Source organism: Vombatus ursinus, unplaced genomic scaffold (genome assembly GCF_900497805.2).
Source record: "Vombatus ursinus unplaced genomic scaffold, bare-nosed wombat genome assembly UNPS02014810.1, whole genome shotgun sequence".
Taxonomy (NCBI): Eukaryota; Metazoa; Chordata; class Mammalia; order Diprotodontia; family Vombatidae; genus Vombatus; species Vombatus ursinus.
Window position 1 is genome coordinate 49,997,862 of NW_020954588.1, and position 23,336 is coordinate 50,021,197.

The following is a 23,336-nucleotide window of genomic DNA, read 5'->3' on the forward strand; positions in this document are numbered from 1 at the left end:
GCGACAAACCTGGTGCGAGGGGCAGGACATGGCCAGGCCCCGATTCCAGCCCAGCTCTTGGTTTGGAGCTCTACCAAGGACCGAAAACTAGCAGGAAGAAGCCATGTGGACAAGAAGGGGAACCTAAACATTCCTGCAAACAACAGCCCCTGGGGGCAGCAAGCAGCTACTCTGTCCTAAGCCTCAGATGGCTGGCAGTAACCTTCAGAGACAGCCAGATTTCTCTTTTTTCTTCCTCTCTCACTCTCTTGTTCTCGATCTTCTCTCTTTCCTGCCTCTCTTTCTCTCTCTCCTCTTTCTTCTCTTCTCCTCCTCTCCTCTCTTTCCCCTCTATTCTTTTTCCTCTCTCTATTTCTCTCTCCCCTCTTTCTCCTCTGTGTCTCTGTCTCTCACTTTCTCTCTCTCACTCTCCTCTCTTCTCTTTCCTCTCTCTGTCTCTCTCGAGCGCTCGCATACACACACACACAAAGAGGACAGTACAGGACAGGCCTCCTCTGTAGGAAGGGGAAGGAATCTTATCTTAACTCCAAGGTTATCTGCCTTTTAAGATATTAAAGAAAAAGAAAGAAAAATAATTTCTCTAGAAACAAGGGGGAGGGAATGTTCATCTGAGAGACAATGAATGACGCAAAGAAAAATACCATTTAAATCCTTCAGCATAAAAGAAACAACAGAAAGAATTCTACAAAATTGCATGCTGGTGCTGCACCAGACAGAAAAGAAGAAAATACTAAAAGATAAAAGAAATGCTTTAAAGATTAAAGAAAGGTTCCAATTCAGCAAAATTTTTGCAAAAAACCAAGATAAAGAAAGGCCGGCTCACTGGAATGTATGGCAACAGAGCAGGAGAATGAACAGCCATGCAGGACAGAAGCCAAAGAGGAGTAAGGAGGGGCAAAGATCATCGACTGATGGCAATAAAGAGGAGAGATGATCCCAGAACGGTGGAGAGCTTGGACAATACGGAGCCAGAGGCCCATGCTTGGGAGAGCCGCTGAGAAGGCCAGGCTGGATGGGCCTGGTTCCGAGCTCACCACGTATTCCCTCCACCAGCAGGTTCTCTGCCTCACTGGAGGAGCCTAAAAACACCCGCCATGTCACACTATGGGTTCACACAGAACTCTGGGCCCTCCACAGATTCCAAATCTTTCTCAGAAGGCCTGTAGCCGAGCCAGGCTTTCCTCATTTTGTACTTGGAGAGTTTTTTTTGAATGCAGTCCTGAGACTTCCTATAAACTCTTGCCTGATTCTGCCTAATGTTCTCATCTGTTAAGGTTTCAAATTCTGACTCCATCACCCACTTTGTCAGTGAATGCTTCTGCTTTGTATTATCTGTAAATGTGATTATGAAGCTGTCTATGCCTTTGTCCATGGCCCAGCAAGACTGCCTGGGCATCCAGTCACTGGAGAAGGGTCATTTCCCACAGCCATGCTGACCCTGAACCAGGAGTGAATATCTACTCTTGGGGGCTGGCTTCACCAGTCCTAAATCATTCTTTTTTTTGGGGGGGGGGATAGGCAATGGGGTTAAGTGACTTGCCCAGGGTCACACAGCTAGTAAGTGTCATGTGTCTCAGGCTGGATTTGAACTCAGGTCCTCCTGAATCCAGGGCCAGTGCTCTATCCACTGCGCCAACTAGCTGCCCCCCTAAATCATTCTTAAAGCACTGCTGGGAGGCTCAACTCTATGCGTAGCCTTGAGCGCCAGGGTGTTGACCTGGCCTCCTTGTCAGCCTATCTCTGGTCCGCTGCAGGCTTTCAGAGACCAGCCAGGCCATCTGACAGCTCCTTCAGTCCCCCAGGAGGGCTGGAGTGCACCTGGGTTAGGGGTCAGGCACTCACCAGGGGCAGCTGGACACCCTCTCAAAGCCTCCTTACTTGTCTTGAATACCAGCCCCCACTGGCCATCTTTGTCCTGTCTTTTCCAGGCCAAAGATCATTCTCCATAGCAAAAGAAAAAGAAAAAAAGATGAAAAATTAGCCTTGTGCAGCTCTGTATCTCTCACCAACCATCAGTGGCCCCTAGGGCTTCTGTGACGCTCCTCTGGGAGCCAGTACCACTGCAAAGCCCCAAACCCAATCTCTACCTTGGGGCCCTCAGATTCCTCCCGGCCTGATCTGATTCTACACTGGCAGGTCCCACTCCCCCATTCACCTGGGCCCTGAGCTGCCCTCCAGCTGCTCCTCAAGTCTTCTAACAATCCCTCCTCCCTGGGCCTCCCTCTTCTGATCTCTTATGCCATTGTTCCTAGTACTGACCGAATGACTCTTTGGATGCCCAGCTCTGGCCACGTGTGAGCCTTTGCTCAAACATCTTCACTAGCTCCTTCATGGCTCTCGCCAATCTGCAGTCACCTTGCCTCCCTCCACTCACTCACTCCACCCTCTTGCCACACCTGGATATACTCTGCCTCCAAAAGGCTCCCTTTTCCCATCTTTGCATCTTTGCTTATGCAGTTCCCTTGGCCAGGCAGATAAAAGTACAAGAAGACATGAATAAGGAGGAAATGCTGCTCCTCTATATCAACGTATACTGAAGACAGGGGGCAGCTCGGTGGCGCAGTGGATAGAGCACCGACCCTGGATTCAGGAGGACCTGAGTTTAAATCTGGCCTCAGACACATAACACTAACTAGCTGTGTGACCCTGGGCAAGTCACTTAACCCCCACTGCCCAACCAAAAAAACCCCAAAAACATATACTGAGGACTGACTCTTCAAAATCCATGGTTAGGTTGAAGAAAAATGGTAAAAATGACAAAATTTCTAAATTAATTAATTTTTAACATAATAAAACTTAATAAAATCATAATGAAATTTATATGGAAAAATAAACAGGCCAGGATCACTTTAGAAGAGTTAATTTGAAAACGAAAAAGCAGAAGGAAGATTTGATCACTTAGGCATCAGACACTGGAGAAAAAATGGAAAAATGAAATTCTGGAAAGGAATGTCTACCAACAAGCCCTCATTGAGCAGGTCCTGAATACAAAACTAAATATGTTAAAACAAACAAACAAACTAAATATGTTTAAAAAAAAAACAAAACAACCAACAACCAGGATTTGGTTAACCTATAAGCAATAAAAACAGGGGGGAATGATTCACTACCTAATACATTTTGTTGGGAAAACTAGTTGCAAACATGGCAAAAAACATTTTACATTTTTATATCATACCATACCCAATTTAAATTCTAGCTTGATCATAAAATTAAACTAATGGGAAAAAAACTATTAAAATAATTAGAAAAAAGGGAATAATATATTTATATCAATTTGTAGGGCAGATAAATTTTTAACTACTAGAAGAAATTACTAGGCAAAAAGTAGATACTTTTGATTATACAGGAATAAAGTTCTTTATAACAAAAACAATACAATCAAGATAAAAATCATAGACTGGGATAAGTATTTGTGACAAATAGCACAGATAAGAACTTAACATCTAGAATTTTAAAGAAATCAACACAAATATTCAACAACAGCATTTTTGAATAAAAAAATGCCACAATGCCCAAATGAATGGCAAATGGTCAAAGGCTAGTAACAAACAATTTGCAAAAGAAGATATACATATGACAAAGAATCTTACAGTTGGAAAAATGTTAGCTTCACTAATGAACACAGAAATACATATCAAAGCAACTTAAAGGTCCTATTTCACACCCATCAAATTGGCAAAAAGGACAAAATTCAGTCTTGGTAGGGTGAGAAAAAAGAGGTTAATGCATACATTGCTGGTGGAATTGCAAATTAGGAGAATAATTTTGGAAGTTAATTTGGTGGCATATATCAACATTAACAGAAGTTAATTATATCTTTGACTTTAGAATGCCATAAAATCATGATAAAAAGAGTATTATCATCAAGAAAACGGGAGATTTCTGTTAAATATTAGGGGTATATATGCCCACAAATATGTGGAGAGAAAATAAGAAAGAGGCATCTACACTGGCAAGGAATCAGAAACAATTTAAATGTCCCACACCTGGTGAATGATTCAAACGATGACTATATTACAATGCCATTAAAAATAATTGAGGAATAAAAGAAATTTTGCGTTAAATGAAATAATGAAAAGCCCAAAACAGCAACAAAAATCAGACCCTGAAGGACAGCATACATGCACCCCCACACACAACACGCCTCCCATGCTTCCACACACTGTACACACACACACACCACACGCGCACACAGAGCTCTCATGTACATACCACATACACAGACACTACATACACCCTCCTCACATACACACACACACAAACACAGTGACTACCTGCCAGGACACGTAGGCACAAACACACGACAGAAGAAGGCCATCACACAGCGGGAGTCACTGACGTGCTCCTGTGGGTATCTTGGATAGAAATCCATGCCATGCAGCAGTGTGAATAGCTGGACATGTTTGTTGTTTGTGCTATTTCAAGTTCAGTTCATAAAACACTTGGGTAAAGTGGGCTGTCCCTCTCCCTCTGGCTCTTCCTTTCTCTCTCCCCTTCTCTGTCCCTCCTAGGAAACGAGCACCTTCACCTGCCCTCGTGCTCCCCCCCCCCCGTGTTCCCCCCCCCCCCCCCCCCCCCTTGCCCCCGTGCTCCCTCCTGCCCCCATGCTCCCCTGTCCCTGTGCTCCCCCGCCCTCCTTGCCCCCCCCGCCCCCATGCTTCCATGTCCCTGTGCTCCCCTGTCCCTGTGCTCCCTCTGCCCTCCTGCCCCATGCTCCCCCCTGCCCCCCGCCATCTGTGCTCCCCCCACCCCTGTGCCTCCCCTGTACCTGTGCTCTCTGCGCTGCTCATCATTTCCCTCCCCGCCAAGGTTCTTCAAGGTTGTTTCCAAGCTTTTCCCTGAGACAAGCTCTGTACCTGACTGTTAAGGAGTTATACAGGAAGTGATTTCTAAGTCTGGAAAATGCATCCTGGGAACTGTAGTGCTTTCTTTAAAAAATTATTCCCAAGAAGGGACGACAGCCAAGGGAGCCTGGGGGTTGTGAAGAAAGGCCCTCCGTGGGCACCCTGGCATGAAACCACTCAAGTGGGGCACAAGCTAGCTGCCTTCTGCCCCACCACCAGCCTCTTCTCTCTCCTTCCCACAGTCCCTTCAGGGCTCCCAGAGTGGGCTGATGGCCCCAAAGCAAAGATGAGGAGAGAGCTCCCACCATTCCTGTGCAGAGGCTGGGGGAGGGTCCACAGAGGGAGTGCTGCACAGATTTTCTGAGTTTCTATATGCAGTGATCAGTTTGACCAATTTTTCTCTTCCTCTTTTTGTCCTTTTAAAAATTACTTATAAGGGGCAGCTAGGTGGTACAGTAGACAGAGCACAAGCCCTGAAATCAGGAGGACCTGAGTTCAAATCTGGCCTCAGACCAAACACTTGACACTTACTAGCTGTGTGACCCTGGGAAAGTCCCTTAACCCCAATTGCCTAAAAAAAAAATAAATAAAAAAAAAATAAAAATTACTTAAATGGTTACAGGCTAGTTAAACATTATATGATCAAATGAGTTAATATGTAAAGCACTCTGTAAATCTTAAAATGCTACATAAATATGCTGCTTCTTTTTCTATGGGATGGTTTTCTGGGAAGGGAGAAGGGGAGGAATGCATGGGAAAATGTAGGCCACTGACAAACAAAAGATATCAGTAAAAAAAAAAAAAAAAGCGTTATTTCCTGGTTGTTAATGATACCCTGAGTCTTAGCCACTAAATGACCAGCACCCATGCATGAAACTGCCCCTCCCCCAAAATGTCATCAAGCAGCACTTGAAGTCTTATCTTCCAGTCACTGATTTTATGGCAGAAAACACTGCACCTGGCTTCCCTCCGCATCCTGCTCCGTCACCTCTTTCTTCGGCCCTGTAGTTCCCAGGTGACATCGTGAGCTGAAACCGATCACGGACAGCTGAGGGACACACACTCCTGGTTCCCCAGATCACAGATTTTAAAGTGGAAGGGCCTCCAGGCAGCTGATCTCATTCCCTCAATTTACAGCTAAGGGCACTGGAGCCCTCCTGGCCAACCTCACCTCAGCCCCTCGGAACCCCAGATCCCTTTCAGTGTCACCTCCATTGATACTAGGGCTTGTGAATCCCCCTACAATGATTTAGCATGCCCTTTGGATAGATTATACTGCCTTAGCTGGCTCCAAGTTACCATCAGATTATAAGCTCCTTGAGGACAGGGCTTGCTTTTGACTTTCTTTAACCCTCCAGTGCCCAGCAGGAAGTGGGCACTTCATAAATGCTTGCTGCTTCCCTTTACAGAATGGAAGGTCTTTGGGGGCAGGGACTGCTCCATTTCTGTCTTCACATGCTCAGTGCCTGGCACACAGTAGGTGTGTTTCATAAATGTTTTCTAAATTATGCGCCAACACCTCTTGCAGAGAAATTCTACGGCAAACTTGCTCAGACCATACTTGTCAACTTTAACACAAAGGTAGGAAGGGGAAGAATGGCAAAAAAATGTTGAAAAACTTCATTGAGAATCAAGAGATGAAAAAGGTGAGCAGCCTGCAGCAGCCTGGGAAGAGAGCTCCTCTTTAGGGAGCAAATCTAGGCTTTCACAATTTGTGAGAAGAGCAAGGCCTCCCAGCCACTCAGGGCCTCTGACAGCAGGGCTGGCTCTCTTTCCTCTAGAGCCCATGGCCTCCATCAAGCTCTTGGTCTCACCAACTCACTGAACCTGCCCTCTCAAAAAGACCAGGATTTCCAAAGCCCAATCCACGGGCTTTTTTTATCTCTGTATTTTAACTGACTTTCAACAGGTAAAACTCTGAACTACCTCATTCTTCCTCAAATCTCCTCCTTGTTGTTCTATCACGGAAGCCAATTTGGAATTATGTGGGAAAAGAAACTAATCCGTTCATAACCTTTACCACCCCCTCACAGTGGGTCTGTACCCCAAGGAGGCGAAAGATCAGATCACAAGTTCCAATACATGCCAGAACACTTTTTAGCCTAACAAAGAACCAAAAACAAAGTGGGTGCCTGCCGAATGGGGAACGGCTGAACCAACTTAGGTATAGGGATGTAAGAGGCAGTGTGGTGCAATAGAGTCCTGGACTTGAAGTCTAGAAGACGTGGCTTTGAAGCCTGCTCCAGAACACAACCTGGCTGTGGGAATCTGGGCCAGTCATTTAAGACCTCTGGTCTCACATTTCCTGTAAAGTAAAGGGGCTGGACTCTTCCAGTGCTAAACAGATGATCCTGTCATCCTATGCAATAAAATCTGAGAACTCAAAGAAATATGAGAAGACTGATGTGAGCTGATGTAGAGAGAAGCAGGACTGGTTCCATATGCACAATGACGCAAAGAATCCTAACTTGTGGGAACACCCAATACTAGAACAACAATAAATTCTGAGTACTGATAAGGACCACAGTGGTTCAGGAGAACAGACAATGACCTATCCCCCGTCTTGCTGGCAGAGCTGGGCTGGGCTAGGGTGAGGACAGATCAATGCATTTGCTTAATAGTTTTTCTTTATTACAAGGGAAGGTTCAGTGCTGAGAGGGAAGAGGTGGGGAGGGGACAGGGCACTATATCTGGAAATGACAGTGCTGTAAATAACCTAAAAAAAAAGAACCACCCCCCCCACACAAAAACCAACCTGCTTCCTTGGCTTCCCATATACTAAATGATGCTGCTTCTCCTTCTGACTCTTCTTCTGTGTCACTGCCTTGTTTTCTCATCCTTCTAACCCTTAAAAGAGCTGTGCCCGGGGCAGCTAGGTGGCGCAGTGGATAGAGCACTGGCCCTGAAGTCAGGAGGACCTGAGTTTAAATCCGGCCTCAGACCAAACACTTGACACGCACTAGCTGTGTGACCCTGGGCAAGTCACTTAACCCCAACTGCCTCACCAAAAAAAACCAAAAAACAAAAAAAGAGCTGTGCCTTAACATTTAGTCCTTGGTCCCCTGGGCCCCTTAAACTCTTCTCCCTTGGGAATCTTAGCAAATTTCACGGCTTCAAACTGTTACCTCCCTGTGAATAATCCTCAAATCGACATTTTCAGCTCTCTCCTGGGCTTCAGACTCACAGCCCGTTACTTGTTGGATATTTCTACTTCAATGTCACCCCATCATGTCAAACACTAAAATGCTGATTTCTATCAGCACCCCACAAAACCAGTTCTTGCTCCTAATGACGGTCCAAAGGTCTCTCAGGAGCACCTGTATACTCTTCTGCCAATGAGGCCACCGTGCTCCCATACACCTAAGATCAAAACCTCTGAGTCATTTCTCATTCCCTTATCCTCACCCTCCGGATAGCCAGTCGGCCACACGTTAGGCTGGGTTTTCCTTCACCAACGTGTGGCAATGACTTTCTCTCTGTTTACACTGCCACAACCCTAATGGATATTCTTATCTCTTCATTCCTGACTTCAACAACTCAGTCCACACAAGCACCTATAACTGGGTGCAGAACACAATGCTAGGCTCACTCCACTTGTGAGATACATGATGAGATAAGAACTAGTTCCAACTCTCACCATCTTATCATATGAGAATGAACTATGACATAAATAATCATGGAACACAGTACTCCAAGACAAAGCCACACCAGAGGTATTTCTAGGCTCTCACTCCATCCCTCAGTGACCCTCAGTTGGAGGTTAACTCAGTCCCCATCTACCACCCAATCAAAATCCTGGTAGCTATTGTCAACTAACCTCCAGGACACTCCCTTTGCTTCCTTCCTGAGTTCAATCTCAGTCTTTCCTCCCCAACTCCTGCCTTCATAACAGGGGTCTTCAATATATATACTGATGCTCCCTCAAATACCCTGACCTACTAGTTCCTCAGCTTACTCATTTCCCATGCCCAATTTCTCTACCCACCTCAACTACCCCCAGAGATGGCCACACCCTTGGATCTTGCCAGCACCTACAAGTGTTCCACTTTCATGTTTGTGAACTCTGGAATTCCCTTAGCTGATCACAAATCACATCATCTCTCCTTCTGCCTAGCAGCCCCAAACCTTGTTCTTCCTCCTCAATGTGATTTCCAGTTCTCCACCCCTCAGGTCTCTCGCTGGCTATCGTGTCTGCATTGGTTATACTTCTCCTTTCCCATCTTGACCCCTTGGCAAACCAGTTCAATGCTACACTGTCCTCTTCTCTTGTGTACCTTGCCACCTTATCCTGTCACTGATCTTGCCCTGTCAAATGCCAAACTTGGGTTTCCCCCACCTTTTGTGCACTTACTTCTACTCACATAGTGATGAATGAAGCTGGGAAAAACCATGAAACTATGTTAACTGGATTCACTACAAATTTATGTATCTAATCTCATCTGGGTCCTCACCGCAGTAAGGTAGTCCTTTTATACCGCCTCATCCCATTCCCATGAGGCAGAGGGCACAGAAGAGGGATGACAATGTTCAGAAAAGGTGCCTTTCTTCTCCCCACTCTTAAAACTGAAAATCGTGCCTCTTATTTCACTGAAAAATTCACAGAAAGCGCCCTCTCGTCCCCTCCACCTCATTTCACATTATTCAGATGCTTTCCACAATCCCCTCCTTCTTCCCTGTCTCCCATAAAGAAGTGGCCCTTTTCATTGCCAAGAAAAAACATTCCACATGCAGAAGTGATCCCATGCCATTCCCCACAGGACTGCCCCCTCTGTTATCTATACTCTTGTTAAAATATTAAATCTGTCTATTAGTAGTTTCCATAATGCCTACAAACATGTCCACATCTCCCTCTTCTTCAAAAACCCTCACTTGCTCTATCCACCCCCACTGGCTGGGATGGCCTAGCTTTTTTTCCTTTTGTGGTTAAATTCCTTGAGAAGGCCATTTACGCTACCTCCACTTCCTCTCTCACTTTCTTCATAACTGTCTACAGTCTGGCTTCTGACCTCATCATTCAGTGCAAACTGCTCTCTCCCAAGTTACCAGTCATCTCTCTCTGCAGCCTCTAATGCTATCCATCACCATCTTCTCCTTGACACTTACCCTTTTAGGTTTTCATGACACTGCTCTTTCCTGGCTCTCTTCCAACCTGTCCGACCTTTCCTTGGTTTCCTTTGCTGGCGCTTCATCCAGCTAGCCACGGTTGTCCCAAAGGCTCTGTCCTCACGTTTTCTCCTTCCACATGATTTCACATGCTGACCTCATCTGTTCCCATGCCTTCAGTGATCATCCCAATGCAGATGATTTCCAGATTTACTTGCCCCAGCCCTAAACTCTCTCTTGACCTCCAGTCTCAAATATCCACCTGCCTACTGAACATCTCAAACTGAATGTCTCAGAGACATATTCAACTCAACATGTCAAAAATTGAGCTCATTCTCTTCCCCCCAAATACTCCCCCCTTCCTGATAACTGTAGAACTGTTGAGGCTCATAAGATAGATGCCATTCTCAAGTCCTCAGTCTCTCTCACTCCCTCCTCTGATATGGTGCCGTCCCATCAATCCTATTCTCGTAACATCTCCCATAACTGCCTCCTTCTCTCCTCAGACACGGTCATCATGCTACTACAGGCCTTCAACACCCCAAATCTGAACTACTGCAACAGGCCACTGGTGAGTCTCCCTGCCTCAAGGGTCTCACCATTCCAGTCCATTCAGCTGAAAAAGAGATCTTCCTAAAGTGCGGGTCTGACCAATAAACTCCAGCAGCTCCCATCCTGTCTAGCATTCCAATCCCTTCACAAGCAGGCCCCCTCCAGCCTTTCTGGTCTCCTGATGCCTCGCTCATCCTCATGGGTTCTGTGACACAGGCTTCCATGCTGCTCCTTCTGTCTCCAGGCACATTCACTGGCTGATGGCCAGGCCTGGAATGCTCTTCCTCCTCATCTCTGCCTCCTGGCTGCTTCCCTGGCCTCCTTCAAGTCCCAGCTCAAACCTCACCTTCTACAAGCAGCCTTTTCCAATCTCCCTTAATGCTAACACCTTTGATTAATACCCTGTCTGCACACTGTTGTTTGCATGTTCTTTCCCCCCTAAATTGTGAAAGTAAGGACCATTTTTTTGTCTTTCCTTGTATCCCCTAGTGCTTAACACAGCTCCTGGCACATAGCTGGAACCTAATCAATGCTCATTCCTTTCCTGGCTGAGCTCTGGACTTCCTCAACCATGCCCCCAGTCTGAAACCTTCCCTGGCTCCTCTTACACTTTGAACCCTTGCCCCCTACCCCCTTTGGCTTTCTTTTATATATTGTTTTCCCCCATTAGAATGTAAACTCCTAAAAAAAATAAAACCAATAAAAAAAGAACGTAAACTCCTTATGGGCAGGGCCTATCTTTTTTTCTACTTGTATTTGTATGCTTAGCATAGTACCTGGCACATAGTAAGTGTTTAATAAATGCCTGTTGACTGATTGACTTATTGACTCACTGACAAATGAAATCAGGGCCAAGAGAAAGGTCTTTGCTAGCTGTGGGGGCCAGGGAAAGCTTTACAGAAGAGGCAGCATATGAGTTGGGCTTTACAGAATAGATAAGAACTCCACAGGTTAATAGAGAGAGAGGAATAGTTGAGGCAGAGGAAAGAACATGAGCAGAAGTGTGTTCGTGTGAAGGTGAAGGGAATATACAAGGATGGGTCAATAGTGCGGTATGGCTGGGGCATGAAGTACATTGAGAGGAACAGAAGGGAAGAAAGCTAGAGAGGTCAGGTGGCCCGAGGTTGTAAAGGACTTGGAAGATCAAGCAAACAGAGTGACGCCACCAGATCCACACATGAAGGAATTCTGGCAGCAGTGTGAAAGATGGACTGGGAGGAGGGAGGGAAGCAGGAAGAGCTGCCAGGAAGCTCTGGAAATAGTTCACGTGGAGAGTAATGATGGGCTGCACTACAGAGGGGACAATGGAAATAGGAGGGGATGCATGCCAGATAGATCACAGAGGCAGAATCTTTAGGACTTTGTAAGTGACTGGCAGGCAAAAGGCTGAGTCAGAGAAAACATGGAGGTTTCAGGCATGGGAGATGACAGGAAGGAGGCATCCTTGACTTTAATGGTTCAGTTAGCAGGCAGATTCCCACAATAGTCTACTAGGAATGATCTCCTTGCCTTTGGGATCGCCCTCACTATTCATTCTATCCTACCCCCAACAACCAGAACAATCTTTTGAAAAAGAACAATTTCGGGGGGTGGGGTGGGGGGGTGAAGCCAAGATGGCAAAGTAAAAGCAGGGACTTGCTTGAGCTCTCCCCCAAACCCCTCCAAATACCTGTAAAAATGACTCTAAACAAATTCTAGAGCAGCAGAACCCAGAAAAAGACCGAGTGAAACAAATTTCCAGCCCAAGACAACTTTGATGGTCAATGGGAAAGATATGCTGTGCCAGGGTGGGAGAGGAGTGCAGTTCAGCGTGGGCTGCACAGGTAAAGATGGGGCCCCAGCAAACCTGGGGCAGGCCTCAGAGGACTGAATCATGGGCAGCTGTAGCTGTTTCCAGAGTTCTCAACCCACAAACACCAAAGACAACTTAGAAGGTCAGTGGGAAATGTCTGTCAGACCTGGGTGAGAGAGGAGCCCAGCCCAGCCCTGACCATAGCGCAGCCTCAGAGTGGGGCCACAGTAGCTGCGGCTGCTTCCAGAACTCTCAGTTCACAGATGGTAGGGGGATCGAACAACTGATCAGAAGGAGATTGCAGGAATTCTTTTGCTGGCACTGAGGCACAATTCTGTTGCTTTGCCCATACTTGGATCTGGGTCACAGTGATGGGGCGAGGAGGAGCACGGCATAGCAGAGCTCGTGGCAGCAGTGGAGAAGAAAGCCTCCTCACAGTTCCAGGGCAGAAAAGAGTGCTTGTGGTCACTCACAGACCACAGCACAGACCAGGAGAGGAATATGCATTTCTCCTCAGATCATACCACCTTGAACTGAAAACTTATAGGTCCCTAGAAGTTTCTCTGAAAACAGCTGCACAAAACCCTTGAAACTTGGGACAGTACACCCTCCACACTGGAAGCAAAGCATACCTTAACAAAGAGTTAAAAAGTCAAGTAACTGGCTGGAGAGACGAGCAAACAGTAAAAAAAAAACAAAACAAAACTCAGACCACAGAATCTCACTCTGGTGACATGGAAGATCAAAACATACACTCAGAAGTAGACAACAAAGTCAAAGCTTAGTAGCTTCAAAGCCTCCAAGAAAAATATGAATTGGTCTCAGGCCATGGAAGAGCTCAAAAAGGATTTTGAAAATCAAATAAGAGAAATAGAGTAAAAATTAGGAAGAGAAACGAGAGTAATGCAAGAAAATCATGAAAAGCAAGTCAACAGCTTGCTAAAAGAGACCCAAAAAAATACTGAAGAAAATAACACCTTAAAAAAATAGACTAGACCAAATGGCAAAAGAGGTCCAAAAAGCCAATGAGTACAAAATGCCTTAAAAAGCAAAATTGGCCAAATGGAAAAGGAGGTCCAAAAGCTCCCTGAAGGAAATAATTCCTTAAAAATGAGAATGGAGCAAATGGAAGCTAATGACTCTATGATGGATCATGAAATTATAAAACAAAACCAAAAGAAAGAAAAAATAGAAGACAATGTGAAATATCTCATTGGAAAAACAACTGACCTGGAAAATAGATCCAGGAGAGGTCATTTAAAAATTATTGGACTACCTGAAAGCCATGATCAAAAAAAGAGCCTAGACATCATCTTTCAAGAAATCATCAAGGAAAACTGACCTGATATTCTCAAACCAGAGCGTAAAATAGAAATGGAAAGAATCCACCAAACAACTCCTGGAAGAGATCCCCAAAGGAAAACTCCCAGGAATATTATAGCCAAATTCCACAGTTCCCAGGTCAAGGAGAAAATATTGCAAGCAGCCTGAAAAAAAAATTCATGTATTGTGGAAACACAATCAGGATAACACAAGATTTAGCAGCTTCTATATTAAGGGATCAGAGGGCTTAGAATATGATATTCCAGAGATCAAAGGAGCTAGGATTAAAACCAAGAATCACCTATCCAGCAAAACTAAGTGTAATCAATGAGGGGGGGAAATTGACATTCAATGAGGTAGAAGAATTAATGCATTCTTGAGAAGCCAGAGCTAAATAGAAAAATTGACTTTCAAATACAAGACTCAAGAGAAACATGAAAAGGTAAATAGGAAAGAGAAATCATAAGGGACTTATTAAAGTTGAACTGTTTACATTCCTACATGGAAAGATGATATTTGTAACTCATGAGACTTTCTCAGTATTAGGGTAGTTGGAGGGAATATATATATATATATATAGACAGAGGGCACAGGGTGAGTTGAAAGTGAAAGGATGATATCTAAAAAATAAAATTAAGGGGTGATAGTGGATTGTACTGAGAGAAGGAGAAAGGGAGAAGCAGAATGGGGTAAATTATCTCACATAAAAGAGGCAAGAAAAAGCTTTTACAGTGGAGGGGAAGAGGGGGAGGTGAGAAGGAATGAGTGAATCTTACTCTCATCGGATTTGGCTTAAGGAAAGAATAACATACATACTCAACTGGGTATGGAAATCTATCTTACCCTACAAGAAAGTAGGGGGAAGGGGCTAAGAGAGGGAAGGGTGATAGAAAGGAGGACAGATTAGGGGAGGGGGTAATCAGAATGCACATCATCACAGGGTAGGAGGAGGGAAGGGATACGGAGAAAATTTGGAACTCAAAATCTTGTAGAAGTGAATGTTGAAAACTAAAAAAATAAATAAATTGGAAAAGAAAAAAAGAAAAAGAACAATTTTCCCCGGGTTCGAAAACTGCGAAGTCTACCCATCTCTGACAAGATCAAGTCCACACCTAGCATTTCCGGTCCTGTACAGTCTGTCTCAGTGTACCTTTCTAGCCTTATTCTGCCACTGTTACTCTGTTCCAGTCACATCAGTCTGCTCTGAATCTTTCTTTTAAATGTCTTCTTCTCTTGGCCTGTCTGAATCCTACGAGTTTCCCAACGTGGACGATCCTTCTACTCATGTAAATAGTAACCCTTCCATATTTGGCTTCCTCAGCCTCCAAAACCAACACCCACACACCCATCACCTAGTGACCACCCTTTTAGATTAAGTCTGTGTTTAGCCAAACTCATGGTCTTTAGACGACTGTCCATTTGAGGGACTATAACCGAAAGCTTCCCAGTTTGACAGGCCCTGCTAGAACTTGGATGCGGGTAGCACAGCCTTTAGCAACACAGGGAAAAGTAAAAGCTGACCAATGTTTACTCTAGAGCAAACCAGTGACTTTGGAGTTACAAATTGGGGCACGATATTGCAGAATAAATATTGTGAAATAGCTAAGAAAAAGTAGAGAGTTAAAATATGTTCAAATGCATAAACATGACGCAATAAAGAATGAAGATGTGCTCACATCTTCCTGAATACACGTGATTCTAGAAACAAAGCCCAAATTAGAAAATGTAATTCAGCCAGCATCCTTGTCTATTAGAGGGCTTTCAAGAAAAACGATGCCGTAATGCCATAATTAGTAAAGCTTTTGGTAATGATGATGTTGTGTGATAAAGTTAACAAAGAAAAAGTTAGTGTGTACAAAAAAAAACACACTGAAAAATCATTCAAAGAAGCAGTAGCAAAAATCATGCAACTCAATGAGGAAAGTCCACGGAACAAAAATCTATCTCCATCCAGAGTAAACGGGGAAGGGATAATAACACCGCGGGCTCACAGTACGTGGGTGTAGGTGGGTTTGTGTAAGCGTGTGAATGCAGGCTTGCCTTAAATCAGCCCTTTACCTTCTAATATAGTCTTCTGAGGGAGTCACAGATGTAGGGGGTGGGAAAAGAGTGTCCTCTGAAAGGCTGGTCCTTACGAGCTCTGCCCCAGGCAGACGTCAGAGGCTGGCCTGCCTTGGGTTTCTGAAGGTCCAAGACGTTCTTTTTTCCCCCAGATCTGCCCTCTTCCTCCACCTTTCCTAAGGATCAGCAAGATTCCTGTCCTCCCCTCCCTACTTTCAGTGGCTCCTCCAGGACCAAGACTCCTAAATGCCTATTTTATTTCCCACCATTCCTGATATTCTTTTAGTTACTATTTAGCAATGGATATTGTATTGGCATCCACGGTACACTGCCTCCCTCATTCCTGCTTTTGACTTCTAGTAACAGTTTCTAACTAAGCATAAAGATGAAACACATTCTCTTTACTATATGTAGAGTTGTATTTCTCACTGAGTTTTTAGGCTTGCACTTAAAAAAAAAATATTTATTCAGCAGCCCTGAAACAGTATCAGTAAAATGGTAATATAGTATACAATAACCTTTAAGAATGCTGGTAACATTTTATAAATGTTATTTACCTTTTTCTTAGGACATTTCCTAATTTTGTTTTGTATTATGTTCACTTTTAAATGCAGTTGTTAAACTATCCTCCCCCTCCCACTGTAGACATTTGTCAGAGCCTGCTGGGGCATTGGTTAGTTTTGCTGAATTCTTTTTCCATTTCTTTTCTGTTCTTTACTATAAGGGATGACTTGCTAGGTGGGACAGGAGCATATTGGGAAATGAAGCTTGAGTGAAAGCAAAAGATACCAATAAAAACTTAAGTATAGTTCCCCTTCAATGAGTATTCCTGGCATGACCACTGGAAACTTCCAAACCACAGATCATTCATTATAGCAAAAGCACTTTCCTCACAGTCCCAACTTTCATTCAGGTGAACATCAAGCTCAGCCCTGGCATCCACATTTTGACCAACCCCTCAAATTCATGAAAAATAACAAGAGAAAAATAGATAGCAAATACATTGGTAAACAGACATCTAGCAGCTAGATACAACATGGGAAAAGGAGTGTGGAGTGATCTGGAATCAAGGCAGCCCTTTTTTACTTGGGTGTTTTTGTTTTTGTTTTTCTTAGGGTTATATGACTTCTAGGGAAAAAAGAAGAAAAATGTCAAAATGCCCCACAAAAAAACCAAAAAACATTAAAAACAGAAAATAGGTAAAGCAAAGGGGATTGCTGATATAATAGAGCAAACAAATCACCAAAAGTGACGGAAACGCTAACAATGGAAAGCGATCTAATCCAACAGAGGTTATTTAGCACCTGCCATGTGGATGGCAATGAGTTAGGTGCTGGGGTTAGTTTAAAGTCCCTGCTCTCAACAGGCATCTAACCTAACCTCAAAAAGCATATAACCTAAGGGATAAAACACATACCCACATAAACTAATACAAAGTAATCGAAAAATGACAGCAAGATCAATGGGGGTAGGGGGGAGATCAAGAAAGGTTGTGAATACAGGGGAACTCTCTGCTGAGCCTTGAAGAAAGCTTGGAATTCTAAGAGGCAGAGATGAGAAAGAGAGTGGATTCCTACCAAAGGGACAGCCTTTTCAAAGGTGGAGTGGTGGGAAATGGATTGCTGAATTCAGGCCACAGCAAATAGGTCAACTGGGTTGGAATGTAGAGGGTGTGATGGGTAGTAATATGATGTTAGTCTTCAAAGGTACGTAGGAGTCAGATTATGGAGAGTTTGCAGGTCAGCCTGAAGAATTTGTGTTTCATCCCACGGGCAAAAGAGAGCCTTGAGCAAGAGTGACATGTCCAGACCAGCGCCTCTGAGGTACTGGTTAGTTTTGTTATACTGCCGGAACATCACTTTGGCAGCTGTATGGAAAATGGATTGGAGAGGGAAGAAACTGGAGACAGAGAAAACAACTAGGAGGCCACAGCTATAGCTCAAAAGAGGGGAGCAGGGTCTGAACTAGGATGATGGTCATGGGAGTGGGAAGGAGATGGATGGGAGAGAGAGTATGACAGCAGAACCTACAGGGCTTGAGAGATCATTAGGCAGGGAGTTGGAGGAGAAGGAACAACCAAGAATGACTTGCATGATGGCAGACTCGGGGGACTCTAAGGATGGTGGCATCCTTAACAGAAAGAGGGGATTTTGGAGGAAAGCTGAGTTTAGGGAAGAAAATAATGTTACATTTTTGACCTGTTGCACTTAAGATTCCAATTAAGACACCCAAGATGGAGAAGGCTATCATGCCCTGACCCTAATCCCAGCTCTAAACCTAATGAGACTGGAGTTCACAAGAGATGAGGCCTAAAGAGAGAGATCTGGAAGTCACTGATACAGAGGTGATAACTGAATCCATAGAAGCAGATATGGGGGCAGGGGGAAGGAGGAAGAAGGTGGGGGGAGAGAGAGAAAGAGAGAGAGAGAGAGAGAGAGAGAGAGAGAGAAGAGGAGAGGACAGAGGAGAGGAGAGAGAGGGAGAGAAAGAGAAAGAGAAAGAGAAAGAGAAAGAGAGAGAGAGAGAGAGAGAGAGAAGAGGAGAGGACAGAGGGGAGAGAGGGAGAGAAAGAGAGGAGAGGACAGAGGAGAGGAGAGAGAGGGAGAGAAAGAGAGAGAGAGAAGAGGAGAGGACAGAGGAGAGAGGGAGAAAAAGAGAAGAGGAGAGGACAGAGGAGAGAGAGGGAGAGAAAGAGAGAGAGAGAAGAGGAGAGGACAGAGGAGAGAGGGAGAAAAAGAGAAGAGGAGAGGACAGAGGAGAGAGAGGGAGAGAAAGAGAGAGAGAGAGAAGAGGAGAGGACAGAGGAGAGGGAGAGAAAGAGAGAAGAGGAGAGGACAGAGGAGAGGAGAGAGAGAGAGGAGAGGACAGAGGACAGAGAGGGAGAGAAAGAGAGAAGAGGAGAGGACAGAGGAGAGGAGGAGAGGGAGAGAAAGAGAGAGAGAGAAGAGGAGAGGACAGAGGAGAGGAGAGGAGAGAGAGGGAGAGAAAGGAGAGGACAGAGGAGAGGAGAGAGAGGGAGAGAAAGAGAGAGAGAGAGGGAGAGAAAGAGAGAGAGAGAGAGAGACAGAGATAGAGAGACAGAGACAGAGAGAGAATGAGAGAGAAGCCCATTAGGGGAAAAGTATTTGGAAGTCAGAGAGAAACAAGAAACAAGGCAATATTTGCCTAGTGACATCTTCAAATGAATAAATGACACATTCATAGAAATTAGGCAAAAAAATTAATAATGACAAGAAAATCATAAGGCCAAACAAGAGTTTGAAGAAAGTAAGAAATCATGGGAGAATTAAGCTAGAATTAAAATATGCAAAGAGCAAATGTTGAAAAAAGTGACCAACACGAAGAATAGAATAGAAAACATGGATCAATAGACTCAATTCACAAGAGTCAGTCCAGAGGAAGATGGACTTCTAGCCAATACTAAACAAATAGAAGAAAAAGAAGTGCCCAAAGCTTGAAATTATCCCAAGAACTGAAAACAAGCAAACTCAGAGGTTGTAGCTGGAAGAGTCTAGATGTCACAATCTGAGGACTGCTGACATCTCAGAAAATCTACTCTTTTAAAATGTGAACTTGGGGCAGCTGGGTGGTGCAGTGGATAGAGCTCCGGCCTTGGAGTCAGGAGGACCTGAGTTCAAATCCGACCTCAGACACTTGACACTAGCTGTGTGACCCTGGGCAAGTCACTTAACCCCAACTGCCTCACCAAATAGTAAACAAACAAGCAAACAAGCAATAAAAAATAAAACAAACAGAAAAAAAAAGGATTTTGCAGAGCAAAGAATCAGCTCCTCTAGGATTAAAAGAAACACATGATCCCCAGTGAAACAATAGTCAAACAACAAAAAAAAGATACACTTTCAAGAGAGAAAATCCAAGCCTAATAGTCAGAAAAATGCAAATTAAGGTGTACGCAAGATAGCACTTTATGCTGACTGGGATGGCAAAAGTAGTAAAAAAAAAAATGATCAAAAGTGAAGTTGGTGGGGCTTCAGGGCAGGTAGTAGGTACAGTGACACATTACTGGTGGGACTGTAGAAAGGGGTCAATCTGGCAATTTATTTACAACAAATGTAACAAAACTCATTCTTTTCATACGAATTCATTCATTCATAGCCTTTTGACTGAATGATTGAATTACTAGGACTTTAACCTAAAGATATTATGAAAATTTAAAAAGGCTCTAGCCCTACATAAACATTTGAAGTTATATAAAAATACTCATTTGTTATACTGATCTATATAAACATATGTAAACAACGTATGTGTCAGATGATTAGCAAATGACTGAGTAAATTAAGGTAAATTATTTTACCAACTTATGATGCTATTAATCAACAGAATGCTTCTAAAGACACATGGTGAGATCTAAACAGTCATCCAAAGCAAGCCCAGCAGAACAGGAACAGATACACGCTGCTCATAAGGCAATCCGAACGAAGCAGAGGAAGGCAAAGGGAGCTCAGACTTGGCCTGACTTGCAAAGGGACACAGAGCAAACCACTTCTTGTTTGCTGTCCATTTGTTTGACTCTACTCTGTTAAATTCTAGTGGTTTTATATCCTTATTTTGGATGTTTGTTAGATTTATCACTTAAAAAGCCCCAGATTTTCCAAGCGGGAAGGGACCTCTGTAGCAATCTCACACAAACCATTCCTGAAAAGGAATTCCTGATAACACACACCCAATGAGAGAGAGAAGGGAAGACCAAATGCCTCCCCAGCTACTCTAGTCCACTTGTAGGTAGCTCTAATTGTTAGGAAGTGTTTTCTAACATGTTTAAATTTATCTTTTTTGCAACTTTACCCAACCAATGCTATGAGCTCTTCTCTTTGGGGACAAGTGGATTATTCAGCTTTCTTGTTGCTTATTAAGTTCATAATTTAAAAAACTGTACACATTAAAAAATTTTTAAATAGAAAAAAACCCTAATCATTATTGACTGAAAAAAGAATTGCCCAAGGAGAAAGCTAGCATTAGGTTGAATGACTGAAAAGAGCTGAAAATTTAGGAGACTCCATAAGTATACTAAGGAGGCTAGATTTTTTTAAATCTTGGCTTAACTGAGTTCCTCCTTAAATTTGTTAAAAACACCTAAGCAGAACTATTAAAGAATATCAAGATAAAGGCAGCTGGGAGTTGAGTTTTGTTTTTGTTTTTCTAAAGCAAACTGAATAGGGCTGCACTGCACTAATTAATCTGTGTAGATCTCTCAGGAAATTGTGCTTACAAAAGTCTGGCTGTTGGGGCAGTTTCCTTTACTTTTCAGTCAAGCATCCATGGAAAAGACGGTTTTCTTCATGGAGAATCTCTTGGTTAAAAAGGCAACAGCAAAGTCCATGAAAACCAACTATTACATGGTCCTAAAGTTGTTGTCCCTCAACTTTTTCATCTGCGTTCTCTAAACATTCCAGACAAAGCAAAGACATATTAAGACATAAGCATGAAGACAAGCCTTCTCAAATCTGATCTATAATCCTTAGGAGAAAAAAACCACATCTTGTGCTTTTTTTGTAACTCAGGCATCTAACATAATATCTTAAATATAGAATGAACTTAATGTTTATTGATGACAATGACTAATAATTTCCTCATCTGTTTTCATTAGTGATCAAGAATACATATTCATTTTGAATGCTGGTAAGCATTAACTGGAAAACTTGTGAAAATCTCATTCTTGTCACATTCTAAGAATTTATGAAGTACAAGAAATTTTCCTCAAAAGTTGGGTAGCCATCTTCCTGCGTTAATATCCTAGGATTGCAAATCGATCTGACTGGTTCTTCAGCATCTGTACTTGGAACATTCTACTACAGTGACCAAAACCAGTCAATCTAGCAGCATTTACTTATCAATCTAGAAAACCAAGTGTAAGTAAAATGGATAGTCTCCAGACACCGGCAGCTGGTTCAGTTTGTCCATCAAGACCCGTCAAGCTCTTGGACACAACCTGTAATTTGGCCGGGCTAAGACACATCTAATGTATGTGTGTGCGTATGCAAATATACCACACACATGTGTACACACATAGATACACACACATACATACATGGATACCCAGCAATGAATGGACAGATGGATGGATGGATGGATGGATGGATGATTGGAGGGAGAGAGGAGAGAGAGCTAGGTAGATAGACTGTCGGTCAATTTGGACAATGAGCTGGATCCAGAAATGACTGTCAGGAGATCAGGATATAGTGTTTGGGAAACTACAGCATATGCAACCACCTCAAACTGCTCACAGCTACAGAAATTCAACTTTAAAACCAATATTGTCCCAATAATTGTGGTGCATGTAATGTCATAATCTCATAGGGGGCCATAGAATATACTGTCTCATAAGAACCAAATCACAAGTAACCACAAAACAATGCAGAACGGGAATAGGCACTTAAAGAAATCCAAGCCTGTGATCTCATCAGAGTAGAGAGTCAATCCTCAACCTGCAGATAGGTCCCTTGTCTACCACTTCTAGTCTTGGAAAGCTGCTCTGATGACTAACAAATACCTGGGATTGTAAGTGGCATAAAAGGCCTATATATATATATATATATATATATATATATATACACACATTTATATCTCATCTACGACATATGGTGTCTGAGAAGGAAGTGGGCCCTTCACTGGTACATCACCCCTACCCTCACCCCGGGACACTGAAAGAAGCTGAAGGCAGCCCTTGGTTCAAAAGGCTTCTCTTTGACTTCAACCTTCTGTTCCCAGGTCTGTCCGAGCAGAATGAGGGCATCCCCTTCCACTTGTGGCCTTTCATGTCCCTCCCATCCCACCATATCTTCTCTAAGCAAAGATCTCCAGGTCCTTCACACGGCACGATGTCCATATTGGTCACCCTGCTGCTTGTCTGTATGGTTCCCAAAATGCAGCATTAAGAGCCAAACACAATCCCTTCAATGCAGCAAAGACCAAGCCAATTCTTAGCTGCCTCTTTCTAGATCCAGACCCTATGCCATGTTTAATGATGCAGTAGCTTATCAGGCTACCATGTCATACTCACACTGAACCTACAGGCCACCAACCCCCAGATCATTCTCAAAGTCACTCACCTCCCCCATTCTGTACCTGTGAGATTAATTTTTTGAACCCAAAGGTAGAACTTTACATTTATCTCCATAACATTTCATCCAATCAGGTTTAGCCCATTAAGATGTTTTTGGATACTGTCATCCCATATCCCATCTATTCGTTCTGGCTTTATCTGATCTGCAAACTTGACAAGGACATCTTCATTCAGATCATGAATAAAAACATTAGCCAGCAGAGGGCCAATGACAGATTCCTGGGATGCTCTAATAGAAACTTCCTGCCAAGTGGACATCATCCTATTAACAGCTGCTTTTGGGGTCCAGTCTTTCTACCTGTTCTGAACATAGCTAACTGTACTAGGACCCACGGCACCTCGGTCCATCTTGTCCACACGGGAAGCGCAAGAGGATAGGTCAAATCCTTTGCTGAATCTTAAATATGCTGTATCTACAACATTCTTCTCCCCCCCTAAACTTAACTCCACCATCCTCTTAAAACAAAGACCCTGGCTTCACTGAAACCGTATCATGGTGGCTCCATCAGCCTTCTGCCCGCCCCTCCCCCCTTACACCATTCGTCAAAAGAGCATCATCAGTCACTAGCCAGCG

At 43.7% G+C, this 23,336-nt stretch overlaps 1 protein-coding gene across 3 annotated transcripts in view; it reads right to left on the bottom strand.

Moving 5' to 3' along the window:
• THAP4 (THAP domain containing 4) overlaps window positions 1–23,336 on the bottom strand; it is a 65,893-nt gene that overhangs the window by 32,891 nt on the left and 9,666 nt on the right. The window contains exon 1 of one of the 3 annotated variants that reach the window (XM_027876041.1): window positions 4,772–4,868. The exons of the other annotated variants lie outside the window; for them this stretch is intronic. Coding sequence (XP_027731842.1) covers window positions 4,772–4,796 — 25 coding nt within the window. The 5' untranslated portion in view covers window positions 4,797–4,868. Of the gene's footprint in view, window positions 1–4,771; window positions 4,869–23,336 lie in introns of those variants that run through there. 3 annotated transcript variants of the gene reach the window in all.